The 17768-nt window shown below is 34.1% G+C and overlaps 1 protein-coding gene across 15 annotated transcripts in view; it reads left to right on the top strand.

The window, feature by feature from the left end:
• EPHA6 (EPH receptor A6) overlaps positions 1-17768 on the top strand; it is a 965948-nt gene that overhangs the window by 459348 nt on the left and 488832 nt on the right. For 13 of the 15 annotated variants that reach the window (XR_008523481.2, XM_063721671.1, XM_063721673.1 and 10 more), the window contains one exon: positions 51-386. The exons of 1 other annotated variant lie outside the window; for it this stretch is intronic. Coding sequence is in view for 13 of the 14 variants with exons in the window: in XM_063721671.1 (XP_063577741.1) it covers positions 51-386 (336 nt within the window). In the remaining variant the exon portion in view is untranslated. Of the gene's footprint in view, positions 1-50; positions 387-17768 lie in introns of those variants that run through there. One more of the 15 variants, XM_063721680.1, reaches the window with a different exon arrangement.

Here is a 17768-nt window from a genome sequence, read left to right as displayed (position 1 = left end):
AATTCATTGTCCTATACATGTACATTTGTTTTTTAATTGCTTTTCTCTAGGGCCACCTTCAGCTCCTAGGAATGTGGTTTTTAACATCAATGAAACAGCCCTTATTTTGGAATGGAGCCCACCAAGTGACACAGGAGGGAGAAAAGACCTCACATACAGTGTAATCTGTAAGAAATGTGGCTTAGACACCAGCCAGTGTGAGGACTGTGGTGGAGGACTCCGCTTCATCCCAAGACATACGGGCCTGATCAACAATTCCGTGATAGTACTTGACTTTGTGTCTCACGTGAATTACACCTTTGAAATAGAAGCAATGAATGGAGTTTCTGAGTTGAGTTTTTCTCCCAAGCCATTCACAGCTATTACAGTGACCACGGATCAGGATGGTAAGTTCCACTGCTGTTCTCTCAAAACAGACCCATAATTTCTTTTGATGCATAAATATCCCTCATGGGCCTATGTTTACTGCAGGTGCTATGCAGTCATATACGTTATACACTGCAGAGGTAATGCACTGGTTGTTGTTCTTGTTCTTTCCTAAAACTCAGAAAGATATTTTTATATTACTTCTCAGTAGTATGAATAATAAGATGAAATGCTTCCCTCCACTGTTTATGTACTCATGTATTTTATATAATCATATAACAATATATCTTAATGAGTAAGTCCATATTACTTACCAATAGAAGTCAGAAATCAATAAAATATTAAATGAATTGAATTTCAGTTGCCCCACTTATGCTGCCATCCTTTTTGCATGTCAGATAAAGCAAATAGTAAGAATTTTTTAAATTATAATTCATGTCTATATTATGAAAGCATTCCAACTAATATACTTAATTGTGTTCCACTCTAAGTAGCAGAAAAATTTAGAAATGTGTTCAAATGTCGTCATCTATGTGAAGTTTGTGAAAAGTAGTTAAACTGTTCAGAAATCTGATGAATTCAGCTTAATGTTCTCTTTATAACATAAATTTTTACTATAATATGGTCAGGCGCAAACACTCCTATGATTTTTACAAGTATATACTCTCTTTAATTCCTTCATAACATAATTATATTGCAGACCAGGAAACAGGAAAAGCTTCAGAGATTTTTAAAAACTCCTTTTGAGAAGTGTTCATAAATTATATGGGCACACAAGTTATTGCCTTATAGTAGAAAGTACTGTAAAGGAACACATATATGAGAAAAATTTATAAAGATAAAACTATTTTTATACACTGCATTTGTTTGCTAAGGCAGCCATAACAAATAAGACAGGCTGTGTGGCTTAAGCAACAGACAATTTATTTTCTCATAGCTTTGCGGGCTAGAAGAATCAAGTTGTCAGCTTGTTGATTTCATTCTGAGGCCTGTGTCCTTGGTTTGTAGGTGGCCATCTTTTCCCTTGTTTTCACAAGGTCTGTCCTCCTTATGTCTAATCTCCTAATCTTCTCTTCTTATAAGGACATTAGTCATATTGAATTAGGACCCACTCATATGATCTCATTTTACCTTAATTACTCTTTAAAGACCCCATTTCTAAATGCAATCTCATTCTGAGGTCCTAGGGGTTGTGACTTCGACATATGAATATGTAAAAAGACAATTCCGCGTAATATACACAATGGCAGCATATTTAAAATAAAATACATTGATTTGAATGTGTTGTAATAATACTCAGCAATAAAAATGAAAAAAGTGGCACTATGCACAGTGAAAAGCGTATTTCAAAAGGATGCATTCTGTGTGATTCCACTCATATAATATTCCTAATACAATATAATTACAGATATGGAAAACACATTAGTGGTTGCCAGGGCTTAGAGATTTGGAGGAGGGCAGTGTGGCTATGAAATGGTAAAAGGAGGGAGGACTGTGATGATAGTTGTATATCTTGATTGTGGTGATAGTTACCTGACACTACATACGTGATAAATTGACATGTACTGACAAATGTCATGCACACACACACACACACACACAAGCCCTGTGGATTGGACCAATGTCAATTTCCTAGTGTTCCAAGATATTATACATAAATTCACTTTGCTGATAATCTTCGGAAATACCTCTAATAAATAAAGCACAGCCATATAATATTGTACAGTCATAGTCTTTGTATTTACTATGTAATTTTCCTCTTCGTTTAGCATAGTTCCACATCATAGAATTTGCTTTATGGTTATTCAAAATAGAATTCTCATTTTCTCTTTTCCTCTTTCCTTTAGTATCAACAAAATCTTGTCAAATATACCTTCAATATAAAGTAGATGAGGGTTTTCTGTTCCTCTCTGCTTTAGCAGGTGATTTCGAAGGTTTTTATTGCCACAACCTTATCAAAAAATACAATCTAGTACAACGATTTTTAGCTATAGGGAAAAAAATTTAATTTCTGGACAAAACCAAGATGTCACTTTAAGTAAAATAAATATGTAAATATGCTTACATAATTTCATACATACAGCAGCCTTTCATTCTAGGATTACAAAAGAGTATATTTAGTTCACGTCTCTGCTTATCAAAAGGATAAAATATAAGTTGTTTTTCACTTTTAAAATGGGATAGTTCATTAAAAGTATGTTGTTATATGGAAAAAAGATATATATCAAACATGAACTAAGAGGTGGTATACATATATTGAAACTATATATTCTGGAAGGACAATATCATTAAGCAATTTGTTCCAATAATTTATCTTTTTTGAATATTAAGAAATGATTATTGTTAATTTAATTTGATTTTGTTTTAGATATAAATGTTAAAATAATCAAAATATATTTATATTTTATCTGAAAGTACATAAAGGTCCTAAACCAACTAAAATATTGTCATGTATATACTAATAAAATATTATGACCAGCCTTAAATATAAGCATCTACCTCCATGTCATAATTTTGAGAGATACCAAGAAGACCCCCTCTTCTTGTGCCTGAAATTCTGAAGTTAGAGAATCACATCTGTGAAAATGAAGATACTCCAGGTAAGAGTAATGTTATGACCTATTCAATCTGTGAATCTATCAGATATCCTTTCCATATCCAAAGGAGTCAGAGTGTAGTGTTGAATTTAAAAAGAATTTATACAAACTGAACATTTCAGAACAAACTTTCAACTGATGCCATTTTGTTCCAGCCTTAAATAAAATATTTGTATTGCTTCAAATACAGGAAATAATTTCCCATCACTCCACTTGGAGGATCTTTGGGAATTCTCTTTTAACTGATTTAAGAGGCAATTGCAAAAACTATCTGATAACACTACAATTTCATTGGACTGAGAGGACAAGAGTAAAATGATTTACCTTCTCTGTAGGTTACATATTGTTTTTGTACAAAAATGCAAAAGTGATAAGTGTTATTCATAAACTTTCAATTTATTTAACATATTTTTAGTGTATTCCTTGTGTATGATAGTGAGCCCTCATGTACCTTAACATCTGGTGGGAGGCAGTTAATAAGCAGGTAATTTCATAAATATGTAGTTAGTACTCTAGTAAGTACTGCTAAGGAGAAGCCTAGGATGCTCTGAAGGTATATATTCTCCAAATCTGGAGGATAAGGTGGGGGGCCATCTTACCGAGGAAGGAACATTTAAATTAAGTTCTGTTCTGAGGGATGAATAGAAAGTGATTAGGTAAAATGAGGCTGATATAAGGGAAATAATTCTGAGTAGAAGGAACCAAGCGAAAGTTGGATAATGGAGGAATTAGAGGCTGATCATATGTAAGATAGCATATCATAGAAGTACAGCAGGATTTGGGCAAGGAGCCAAAGAGTTCAACTAAAATTTGGAAAAATGAATGGGTATCTGCTAATAGCTGAAACAAGTTAAAGAATCAGCCACCTGTCAGAAGATGCTGGAATTTTTCCAGGGCCACAAATAGGGAAAAGAAGTCAGACTAATAACATTGCTCATGAGGTCATACTTACATGAGTATGGAAAAAATATTGGAGACCAAAAAATATAGACAGTTATATTATTTTTTCCTACTCTATGTATGCACATTGTGGAACATGAAGATAGATATGAAATAAATTGGCATTGGTTTGCTTTTTCTTTCATGTAGTTGACTGTATGTATATATTTTTTCTCATATTTAAGAAATACTAAGAAAACCACATTAAACAAACCTGGCTTAATTGTTTGCTCTGTTTATAATTAAACAAATGTAAAAAAAAAAGTTTGAAATCACTTAGAACCACTTAGATGTAGTTAGGAGAAACATTCCTTGATTATTCTGAGTGTAGTTTGATAAATAAGATTATGAAGTTAAAACTATGACTTTCATAATAAGGAATCTTTGCAATAAATCTTAATTAACTGACTTCTACAATTCCTAAGATCTATATTTGCAACCTTCTGTTTTCGTAGTTTATGTAAATGGTCTTGAAAGGTGTTTCATTTAGAGAGCAAAACAAGAAAGCAACATGCAGAAGACATTTGATTTTAATCTTCAGTGCATGATAGGAAAACGAAGGTGTGTAGTTCAGTAAAAAGTAATTATTCAGGTTTTAGACAGTAAAGGAAAACGTTAATCATGGATAGTCAACCCAAAACAAATTGTGTTTGTAGATATCCTGACATGTGCAAAAACCTTTAGGGACCATGTTCAAAGTGAAAGACATGGTAAATTACAAACCAATTCTGCTGATATTTGCTAAAGGGTCTTTACAGCAATTATTGTCAGAAGCAAGTTGTCCAATTCATTGGCATCTTAAAAAATACACTCAGCACTCTATCTCTGCCCTTAAGTGACCATTCTGTATAGGCCTGCCTTAGGCTCACACTGTGATTGCAGATTTCATGTACATGCTGTAGCAGGAATAACTAATTAAACTGACATTGAAAATATGTTTAAATCAACAAAAGTCTCTATATATTTATAAACTTGAGATGTCTATTTGGTTTACAGTTCACTGGATTTTCGAAATACAGTCTGTTTCAAATGCCAACCTTTTACATGTTGCTGGAGTAAGTAATTAGGGATAGTGTAAACATTCATTTGTCTTTATATTTGCATCTTAATGTATTTTATCTTTGAACATCTCTCACAGTCCTCACTGTGTTTTCAAAAATGCTCACAGCAAATATTCTTTTAAAAACCTATGCAATACTATTCAAAGTAAAAAAAAAAAAAACAGTGTGAAAGTTTTAAATGCTTACTAAATATACATGAAATACAAGCCAGAGGCATGATAAGTTTTATTGTGTTTATTAAAACAGGCAATAACCCTGACTTTAACTAAGAAAGATGCTGTATTATTTGTATTTTCCATATTTCTTATACATAGGCAAATTCAAAAGCTAGATATATTCAAAAGCTAGATATATTGAAGTATAAAATATCTCTATCTTCAACAAAAGTCTTGTTCCCCTGAAAAGTGCACTGAAAGTTTTATTTATGGAAGAAATGTCAAACTAGCTAATCGTTACTAAATCATGATTAGTAATGATTACATAATGATTATAGTCCAGCCAAATATTAAACTATAATCTAGGTGATTGTAAAATTTGTTTACACTCCTGAGAAACACCAAATTACTTCCAAGTCTAGTATCTTTTTGTGACACACATCTTTCGAGTAATTGAATACTAGAAAAGGACCTCAGACGTTAGAAATTCGTTTGCTGAGAGTTGGTCAGCAACTCTGCTCCCAATCAGCAGCTGTAGGAATTGAACAACTGTTCTCAGACAGTTGTGTAAAACACTACAGTGTCACTATCTCACTGAACAATAATCATATTTTTTAATAATTTGCCTTTCCACCAATATATAAGCTTCTTGAGGGCATGGATGGTGTGTTATTGACTAAGAATATCCTCCATTTACATTGCCTATAACAATAAATCTCTACCCACTGCATTAATAGAGATTGAAGATGGTGTGAGTTAATTTTTCATTTGCTGAATTCATTAAAAAATGTTTATTGACTGTTTAGCTTCTGGCGAGAACTGTTCTGTGTTCTAGGAATATAGCAATAAAGAGAAAAACAATTAACAGTGTTCCTGCTTTTACAGACATTATACTTTAGTGTTAAAAAGTGATAGGTCCCATGAGAAAGAACTAAACAGAATTACGTGATTTGAAAATAAATGGTTAGTTTTATGCAAGGAAACCAAAAACACCTCTATAACTTGACACTTGAGCAGTGTCAATTGAAAAGAAGATCTTTTAACTATATAAAAGAAGACTATTACAGGCAATGGATATAAAAAGGTCAAAGCCTTAAATTCAAGCAGGAATACGTCTGGAAAGTAACAAGAAAGTATTATGGCATATTTATTCTTTAACATATACTAAATTTCATGTTCACTAAATCCTCTGGTGCTATACCTGCATTTTCAACAAAGGATTTAATCAACACTAAACCATCTTTTAATAGCAGTTTTTCTCCATGATCATACATTGCTAAAGAAATGTGTTTAATCCTAAACTTGATTTTGAGCAGTTGGCTTTTAGAGTCGTCAGCTGTTTTCTCCGAGGAATTCTCATTTGTACATTTTGCAGGAAAGGTGACTAAGTATTTTATTTAGCATAAAATAATAAGACCTTATTGCTGTTTTGGTGCCTCTACTACTATATCAACAATTTTAATGGCATTTATCTGTACGAATTAAAAAATAGTCATAGCGATTCTTTAGTAAAATGCTTTAAATCCTGTAAAATTAAACCAGATTAGCAGATATTTAACTAAATTGAAATTAAGCGTGTGCATGATCACATTCTACATAATCTATAGCTATCATATGATATAAGGCTCTACTTTATGGTTAGGCAAATGTCTAACCAACTGGCACATTTTCAATATAGTTCTTTGTTTGAAAATGATGCCAATTTGATTTAATTAACTGAACTCTGCCTACAAAATAAATGAGATAATTTGGATAATTGATTCATTATGTTGTTAATATTTAACACTGGGTTTATTTGTGATATTTGATATTTTCTTTTTTTTTTTTTTTTTTAGACAGGGTCTTACCTTGTCTCCCAGGCTGGAGTGCAGTGGCATGACCTCGGCTGACTGCAACCTCTGCCTCAGCCTCCCAAGTAGCTGGGATTACAGGTGCCCGCCACCATGCCTAGCTAATTTTTTTGTATTTTCAGTAGAGACAGGGTTTCACCATGTTGGCCAGGCTGATCTTGAACTCCTGACCTCATGATCCACCCGCCTCGGCCTCCCAAAGTGTTGGGATTACAGGCGTGAGCCACGGCACCCAGCCATTTGTGATATTTTCTAAAAGCCTCTTTGAAGTAAATATCCGTAAGGATTAAAACAGCATTAATGTGTAAGAATAAAACAAAAGGCCGGGCACGGTGGCTCATGCCTGTAATCCCAGCACTTCAGGAGGCCACGGCAGGCGGATCACAAGGTCAGGAGATCGAGACTGTCTTGGCTAACATAGTGAAACCCCGTCTCTACTAAAACTACAAAAAATTAGCCGGGCGTGGTGGCAGGCACCTGTAGTCCCAGCTACTCGGGAGGCTGAGGCAGGAGAATGGCGTGAACCCCGGAGGCGGAGCTTGCAGTGAGCCGAGATCACGCCACTGCACTCCAGCCTCCGCAACAGAGCGAGACTCCGTCTCAAAAATAAATAAATAAATAGAATAAAACAAAATTATTTTCAAAGTGGACAGATTATTCTGATCATCATTAAAAATATGATTTTCTTCATACTTAAAAATATTTCCATTGCAAAGATTGAAAAACTGATTGCTGACTTTTTAATCAGACGGAAATTCCACAGACCATCATTAGATGAGTGTTTTTTCTTCCATGTATTCCTCTGCACTTTTCTATTTCGTTTAGATTCTAAAACAGTCAATCGTCTACAAATAATTTATGATGTCCAGTGAAAAATAAAAATGCGGGACCCTTTGTTCAAAAAGTAGGAAAAGGGAGCCATAAAAGGTACTAAAATACAATGCTCTTTCTTGCAGTGATTTCTCTTTCTCAACTTGGCACAATGTTTTTTGTTTGCCATTTAATGTCCCTCTAAGTAAAGAAAAAGTAAAATTTCAAATTATTTGCATTAAAATTTAACATTCATCTTTATATTGCTCAGTGACTATTTTAAATGCAAATACAAGAACATTTAACGTATGCGAAAGCATCAAAATATACAAGTCTTTTTTCTGTAGTTGACCCCACATGCACCTCCTGTTCCCAAGTGTGTCTCAAATAGGCCAGAACAGAAAAATATCCGCCAGACTCAGGAAGGTCGGGAAGTAAAAGAGAGGGTCCCTTAAAACACGGTGCCTGCCCAGAGAGGACTCCCTCTGTACCAGGGATACTTGAGCAGAAAAATGATGACACTCCCAGGTTCCCAGGGCCCTGCCTCAGGACTCCAGCTGCCTTTGTCACCCACAATGGGAGACCACCAGGTCTTCAAACCTCCTCCCTGGTGGGTGAGAGACCTGCCTGCATTAAGACGTGAAATCTGCAGAGCAGAAACAGCTGCACACACACAGTCACACACAGACAGACAGACAGACACACACACACACACACACACACAGAGGATGCTCCAGGGTTAGCAGATCCAACCTAGATCCTTTCCATGATGTCCAGATCCCTCACTGGGGAAAATGAATAGGCAACCCAGGAATGTGGGCCTGCCCTCACTGAGGTCAATATATTCACCTAACCCAGGTGGACTATGACAGCAGTCACAGGGCAGGGGTAGGGATTGGAAGACTGCATGACTGAGAGTGGGGGAGTGTGCCAGGGAGAACGCATCCTGTGGATATGGTGACGTAGTGGGAGGCTGAACCTAGATCCTAGAGCCCAGGCATCGTGCTCCCAGCACATGCTCCATTGTCCCATTTGTATTCACTTTAAAAATATGAGTGCAAAGATAAAAATTATTAAGAATTTCAATGGCATTAGCTGAGCATTAAACCCTAAGAGAGCTGGGAGAGCTGCACATCTGCAGAAGCCATGCATTCATGAAGCCAGCCCTGAAAACATTTTATAAAATGGTAATGTCATTGTTTTTCAAATTTACCTGTCTGTGTTACTCAGCAAACCAATATAATCAATGATTCTGACACACTAAATATTGAGCTATCTGTTATGTAGTGGAAAAAAAGATGCCTGTGTGTTTGAGACATGATGATTACTGTGGAGCAGTTAACAGTCTTTTATTCTTTAAGGTTTGGAAGTGAAAGTTTGTCTACATGGAAAAAAAATTAAATATATAATATCTGATTCAATATACATTTTCAAGAACTGACTGCCTGAAATATTACTTAGTACAGAAGCCCTTAAAATATGTATGAAGTAATAAATGATTAAATAGTGATATGACAGGCAGTGAATGTTGACATTTTACTTATTTTTGTGAAAGAAAGCCTACCTGTTTGACCACACATTTATTCTATTAGGCAGTGAGCAAAGCTTTTAGTAATGAAAGATTAAAAATAGAAAAACAAATTGAAAGAGCGTTCCATAATTTAAATAATGCTATTCTAGTTATTTTGACATTCTTTAGGCCTAAGGGTGGATTTCAGTTATCGATATTTTTATGCTTTGCTATATATTGTTATACTTAATCACTTTCAAGATGTGTTCTAAAATATAAAAGTGTTTTTCCCCTCAAAATAATTATGACAGAAATTGAAATTATTTGTATTCATTCTTTTATATTGCAGTTCAGCTTACATATTTCCTAAGTAATCTTTTATTAAAGCAAGTAAATATTATTCCAAGGATGATAGATATATCTATAGTATATAAATAGAAATGTGCTTTATGTTCTTTTTCATTTTGTTTTTTTACAAAAATTATTTATCTTCTGCTGACACTAAATATCTTAAATAGGTATTAGTTTTTACTTTATAATGCTCATATGAATGGATGCCATCCTATTTTAACTTCCTGTTTCAAGGCTTCTTTATATAAATAGTGGATGTTTGGCCATTGTTTATCTGAGTTGTTCAGATTGTATTTTGACCTGTTTATTTAGTAGTTATGCCCCGTATCATAATTTGATATTTTTAAGTTTATTATTTTTTATAAACATAAATATATTGATCAGCTCTAGATAGGGATTGCACATTTAGATTCCTAGAAATTTGGAATAGGTTTCTCATTCTATTTTTATGATAATAAATGTTAATGTACTGAGCAGTTTTGAATATTTAAAATCTTTATCTGCTGTTTTTCTTTAGCTGTTTTACAAAATCTAAGATACTTGTATTAAGAGGTAAACAATTAAATGCTATTTGAAATGCAACTTAAATATATACATATATATGTTTTTCCTTTTTGTTTGTTTGTTTGTTTTTGAGGCAGAGTCTTGCCCTGTCGCCCAGGCTGGAGTGCAGTGGCACGATCTCGGCTCACTGCAACTTCCGCCTCCTGGGTTCAAGCGATTCTCTTGCCTTAGCCTCCCAAGTAGCTGGGACTATAGGCATGTGCCACCAAGCCAGGGTAATTTTTTATATTTTTAATAGAGACGGGGTTTCAGCATGTTAGTCATGATGGTCTCCATCTCCTGACCTCGTGATCCGCCTGCCTCGGCCTCCCAAAGTGCTGGGATTACAGGCGTGAGCCATTGCACCCGGCCTTAATTATATTTAAATTTAAACTATAACTGAAGTGCAAAATTATTTCCTAAAATAAATTATTTTCCACTTTCTGAATTGCATTAACCAAATTCCTACCAGCTCATATTAGTTTTACACTTATAAGGTGATGGTTTTCACATGCTTGAAATAACCTAAAGAGAATGTAGAGTTCAGCTACTAGTCATGAGGCAAGACGCACATATGCCCTTCTCAAATAAATATTATTTTTATCCTATTTCAAAGATCTCTAAGAAATATTTTTAATCCCCATGTATCTTTTAACTGACTCTTTTAAGATGGTCTTCCTAAAATATCTCACCTAAAACCTTCCTGCAACCAGCAGAAATGTTAGTTTATTTAAGAGGAAAAGAGAAAAAATAAATTGCACTTCAGGAGATAGAAGGTCATCATCCCCTGCGTCGTCACTCTTTGTAGACAGGAAGACCATCAGTAGAACATTCTAGTTAGATCATTACTACTTATATCCAATTTGCCAGTTTATCATCGCCAACCACCTTCTTTCACTGTTCTCCAATTCTTTATTTTTAGTAGAATGAAGAAGTGTTCTTCATGAATGTTCACAAATCTTTAAGGGGTCACAAAGGAGTGACAATATATCAGACTAAGAATTTTTCCAGAGGTACATCTTGGATGTGTGTGTGTGTGTGTGTGTGTGTGCATGTTCAAAATAACCTGAAAGCTTCTCAGTTATTCTCTCAACTGAGTGCTATGAAAACGTTAGGTTGCAGAGGAGAAGACTCATCTCCAAAATAAGAATGAGATTCACAAAATTAAGGAGACTTCTTCAAAATCAGAGCACTTTCACCATGGTCATTCTGGCAACAGTTATGGTTCCTCCAGGAAACTGGTTCAGCAAAGGGAAAAAGAAAGCCACTATCCCAAATAATGTGCAGGTAGTGGTGATGAATAAACTTTGAGTTTTAGTTTTCTCTTATCATTCAAACCCTTAACATTTGCCACTCAAACCCTCAAAATAGGGAAGTGTTTATTCCATAAAATCTATGCCTTTTTAAACGTTTATTTTTGTAAAATCCATAAAATGAAATCTATGGTAAAATACTACAGGGTGGTATAGCTTCTTTTATATGACTAAGCTGAACCTAATGCAGACATACTTAAAAACATACAACACATTTTGAAAGACTCAAATAATTAGCACTTTAAATGTAGCATAAATTAAAGAGATTTTTTGCTTATGTCAAATTTTAACAGCATATAGTGAAGATAAAGTTGTAGCAGTTAATGTTAAAATCTCATTAGACACTATTGCCTTAAACTGTTGAATTAATAAAACTATAAAAGTAGATTTTCAGTAAATGACATGCCATGTAATTTATCACTGTTCTAAAAGTAGATATTAGATGTAGCTAATTTATGAAAACTCGTTTAGTTCTTTCTTAAACAAAATTTTTAAAATACACTTAATATAATGTAATTTTTGTCATCCATTTTCAAAATAGAAGAATACATGATAATGGATGAAATGCAAAAAACGATCAAAATGCATTAGGTTTCTGAAGACCTTTTCTTATGATATGGTCTCTTTCCTCATTTATGAAGAGTTAAAGTTTTAATGACCCGTCAAAGCAGAGATCCTCATTCTTCTACTGCAGTCTAGAACTGAATGTCATTCTCTAAACTTTTCACGATGAATGTTTCTATGTTTTATTTCTCTACTAATTTTAATTTTATTCTATATTTTCGTATTTTTTTAAAATGTTCCCTCTCTGGTGTCTCACAATTCCTCTCTGCCTCAAGTGGAAGGAATGAATTAATATATCCGCCTTCATGTGACTTTTTAACCAATTATGGTTCGTCAAGGTGTAAGAAACACCACAGGCAGAGTATGGGAAGAGTTTTCCTTTATTTAACCTAAATTTGTCCAATAGGGACCTGATTTTCAGGAAAAGTATAATTTTAAGGTCAAAAAATGCAAAATCATTGTTGCCTATTTATTCAACAACTAAGACTAATTATGTTTAGGATTTAAGCTAGCCAAACACTCAGATTGTACACTGTCTAAACACAGATATGGCAAGCAGATGGTATTGCTATATGGTATTTTGTATAAAAGAGCTTTATTTAATTTTAATATTCATTTTTCAGTAACTAATCATTTTTCTCATGGTTACATTTCTTCACTGAAATTTTACTTAGTTTTCTGTTTAAAAGTTTTCTTAGGAGATGTGGTGGCAGGTTTCCATAATACTACAAAAATTCAGGGTATTGTGTTTATATAGTGAAATGTCATTTGTTGCTAGGATAATGTAGTTGTTACATAAATATGAACTATAGTGCTGCTCCATTTGGATATGGAAACTTTTTAACATGGATTCTCATCCAGGAATGTCTTCTTAAAACGTGGAATGTATATTTAATCAAAATCAACTAGTGAATAATTAGCTTATGTATCAGAAATTATTTGTGTTTCCTATGAGAGCATAAAAAATTTCTGATTAAAGAAACCGAAGAGATAGTCTTGAAAGAAGTCCTTACCACACAAAGAGATTTAATATAGGATAAAGAATATATCTCAAACTAATGAGAAAGTTCATCAATGAATAAAATTTATTCAGGGAATACTATTATTTAGAATATTCCAAATCAAATCATTAACTAGGAAAATACCCTAAAACAAATTTTAAATGATCAAACAGATATGGTAAAAATAAAATCTTAAGAAGAGGTGCATATAGGTGTGAATATAAATAATGATCAAAGAAGTTATAAAAAAATTACAAAGCAAAAAACATGTGGCTTTAATGGGAATTTCATACATCAAAATTTATTATAAACAAAATGAAAATAAAGAGTAAGCTGGGGAAAATATTTGTAATGAATAAACCGTGGTAAAATTGGCAAAAGACAAGAGCGATCAATTCTCAGAAAAAAGGCAATTACCTAATATGCATTACAAAAAAACCTCACTCTTGCTGCAAGTCAGAGAAATGCAAATTAAAACAGTAATGGTAGGCAATGTTTTTCTCATCAAATTGGACTCGTTGATTTTTCTTTGGAAAATGGTAATGCTCTGACTGCTTAGTGTATGATTTGGTCAAAATCTTCATATCACTGCAGGAGTAACTATAAAATTACATGGTATTGTGTATCTAGCACTTTAAAATTATTATACTCTTTAAATCCACTACTAGGCATTGTCAGTTTTTAGGAACGATAATACGGGTAGAAAAACTGTATGTGTATAGAAAAATATATCATTTATAATAGGGAAGCGTATAAATATCCTAAATGACCGACAGTAAACAATAAATAAAGTGTACTATGTCTGTGAAATGGAATGACAAGTCTAGTGAATGAGAATAATGTTTACAATATTATGTTAAGTGTAGCAGGATTAGAAACCCTATATATACTGTTACCCCAGTTATGTGACAATTGATGTACACACATGGCCATAAGGAAATGAATATTAAATTTATGAAATGTTACCAATGTTTTTCTCTGTGTGGTGTGTTTATAGTTGATTATTTCTGTAAAATTAGTTGCAAAGTCCTTTATGATCTTGTCTTGCTTGTCCTTTCATAACTCCTTATATTTACCCTATCACAGTGCATAACTATACTCTGCATTTCAATTGCATGTCAATATTTTCTATTGGACAGTCAGCAAATGTTAATATCCCCAGGGTCTACCATAGCACCTGTCACATAAAATCTACGCATTAAATATTTGCTAGATAAATTCGGTGATTGTGTATGAGTATATATATATATATATATATACACACACACACACACACATAACATACACACAGACACACACATGCACAGAGTATCTATTATACTCACAGTGGAACCTTTTAAAATTTCAGTGTTATGATACTTTTGCCCCTTGGTGGTAAAGTGCTCACTCAGGACATCAACAATAAGCATTCTGTTTATGGATTCACCATCCTGGAACAGACTTACGGAAGGCATTGTGTTCAGTTGTGCAAACTTAAGCATGAATGCCCTGAAAATATACAGGAAAGATTATTGTTTATTTGCTTTTATGAATCTCTTGGGCCCCAAATTTCATATCCTGTGTACATAGTTTAGTCTGCTGTTTACCATCTGCATACTCATGAATTTAAAACTCATAATTACATTATTTTTTTCCTGTTGAAATGACCAGTGGTTTCGTCATGTATAAAGGTGGGAAACAGCTGGTCAAAATCTGATCACCTCTGTGTTCTAGTACCTAAACTGTTACTATCCGGCTGTGTAAATTCAGTTATTTAATCTCTCCGGACCTCAGATTCTGCATCTACAAAATAAGTATCTTGCATCAGATAACATGATGAGAAAGCAAATACTCAATAGCTGTGTAGTCTTTTCATATTTGCAATCAATCAACATTCTATATCATTCTAAAGACTTTATCTAACAGAAATAAGAAAATAACAGTTTATAAATATGCAAGAACTCTTCTACACCTCCATTAAAAGGACACCTCTCTTAAAGTACTGTTTTAACTTTCCATACATATGGGTCCTGCTAGCGGCTCTACATTGTAATATTTTGAGGTATTCTTGAAATTTTGCTATAGTGACTTAAAGTTGTGCAGTTGTTTTTAGAAGGTAAAGAAGTATCTCAGTAATGCTTCGTCTCATATTAAAGTTTGTATCCTTTCACTCAGAAGAAAATAAAAATCCTTATAGTTTTTGAAAAATAAAAAATACACCACATTAAAAACCTCACTATATCTGGTTCAAGTTGGCATTTGAAAAAAAATCTATGTAAATAGAAATAATTTTAATTCTTTAGGCATAACAATAAGAATATCTTCTCTGCATTTTTTTTCACACTCCACTCTGTCACTTTCAACCTTATCTTTTTTTCTGTTTACCATTTGTTTTTATCATAAATGTATTTCTCAAGATTATGCCTAAGGAAGTTTCTTCAAAGTGATTTAGGTGTATTCTTCATTTCATCACTTAATTCTATGATGCAATACTTTCCAAATAGAATTTTGTCTTACAACAATATAATGTAAGCTTCCATGAGGGATGGATTTTTCTCAATGTATTTTATTGTTTTGCTCACTCTATTCCTGGAGCCTCGAACAATATGACATATAAAGTGGGTGCTCAGTAAATGTTTAATAAACTGAGGAGCAAGCATTTAAGTCATAATGCATGAGTACTCTGTGCTGTCATACAGTAGAAGTAAGAAAGGAAGAGGTAGTGTTGTCTAACTCAAATGCCTTACTTACTCTAATTGAGAAGACAAGGTTAGCAGACCAAAAAAGGCTAGTGAAAAATAAAAGAAAGTATACCTTTTTTTTTTTTTTTTGAGACAGGGTCTCCCTCTGTTGCCAAGGCTGGAGTGCAGTGGCACAATCTCAGCTCACTGCAACCTCTGCCTCCTGGGTTCAAACGATTCTTCCGCCTCAGCCTGCTCAGGACCTGGGATTACAGGCACGTGCCACCACACCCGGCTAATTTTTGTATTTTCAGTAGAGACAGGGTTTCACCATATTGGTCAGGCTGGTCTGGAACTCCCGAACTCAGATGATCAGCCTGCCCAAAGTGCTGGGATTACAGGCGTGAGCCACCGCGCCCAGCCAGAAAGTATATCTTAAGTAACATGTTAAATTATAAGATACAAATTGTAAATGCTTTAGTTTAGAGGAGGAAAGAAAAGCTTAACTAAGCTGGAATAATTCCTGGTGGAGCTTTACCCTAAAGGAAGAATAGCATTTGGGTTGCCCTAACAGAGTGTGGAGACTTGGGATCATAAAGCTATGCAGGGAGAACAAATTTTCACCATTTGTTTCTGTCAGGGTTATAGAAAAGCCAAATTCTTCATGTCCATATCTGAAGAAGCCTTCACTAAGTGAAGATTTACACCACAGTCAGACTTTAATAAGAAAGTTACAGAATCATGCTCGTTCACTTTAGGAGACAATTTGCCCACAGAATTATAGGCTAGGTCTAGTAGCAGTGTTATATTCTGCTTCCTCAAATATGGGCAATGCTGGATAGAGTTTTGAATATCAAAGACGAGATTTCCCAGCAGGATAAGTTTGCTTTTGGGGATTGTTCTTTTAAGGAAGACTTAGCAAAAATAGTTTTCATCTGGGAGCAAATTTACATGGCAGTGTTACAAGATGCACAGTTTTGATCATGATTTATAAACAGCCATTAGGGTACAATACGGTTGTCTTCCCACAGCACCATCTCTGAGCATGAAGCACTTTTTGGTCAAGCCCCTAGGATTTAACTGCAGGGCATTCAGTTATAAAACCGTTTTTCATCGATCTCAGCTGTTGAGAACTTAACTGTAGCTTAGTTTCACTTTGATTTTGAAATCCATAAATGCCAGTCACAGCATTTAGGAACTAAAATCATTGGCACAGGAATTTAAATGAAGAGTGATAAATCAAGGCTGCCAGTGGCTACTGCCTCAGCCAGATGCAAACACCACAACCACAGTGTTGAATAGCTTTGCATGCCTAATTTCAAATTAAGTGTGACAAATTAGGCAGGAAGTTAATTACTATCTTGAAACAAATAGTCTAATGTTGATTGGGAAGGGCATCATAAAGCTGTGTTTTACCTAAACAGGATACCCGGAGGAAATATTAGAAAATAGAGATGTACAAATAATGATTAGTTCAGGTTAAAAACAAAGCAGGGCTGGGGGTGGGCAGCATTTATTATATGACTAGTTGGATGAATCCACGTATATGAAAAAGGACTTCTCTCTAAGGATAGCTTTTCTAGTCTAAGAAAACAAGGAAGTAAATGGACAGATTCATTAGAATCTTGGTACCTATGTGGTAGATGAGGTGAGAGGTTTGAGAGTCAGATACACCATATCTCTATTGCTGTTGACCAGATGTTAGAATGCCTGTCAACTCTTCCCATGGCTAATGTGCTAAAATGAACAATTACACATGAACTTATGGCAGATGTGCTAAAATGAACAATTACGCATGAACTTATGGCAGATGTGCTAAAATGAACGATTACGCATCAAGTTAATGTGACCTTAAAAACCTGGAGATGTTATACATCACAAAATTTTTAACTTGTCTCTCATTTGTTTTTCTCTATTTACATTCCTGGCTTCTATTGTCTTTAGACATTTCTAGGACAACAGCTTTCTCTTTAAGTGACTTCCTACTTGACCTAATGATTTTTAGTGGTGTTTGAGGGAATGTTTCAAGAAAGAACCTGTTCTTTGGA

The sequence above is a fragment of the Pongo abelii genome, chromosome 2 (genome assembly GCF_028885655.2).
Source record: "Pongo abelii isolate AG06213 chromosome 2, NHGRI_mPonAbe1-v2.0_pri, whole genome shotgun sequence".
NCBI lineage: Eukaryota > Metazoa > Chordata > Mammalia > Primates > Hominidae > Pongo > Pongo abelii.
Note: the sequence above shows the minus strand (reverse complement) of the source record. Positions and strands in the feature narration are given on the sequence as shown.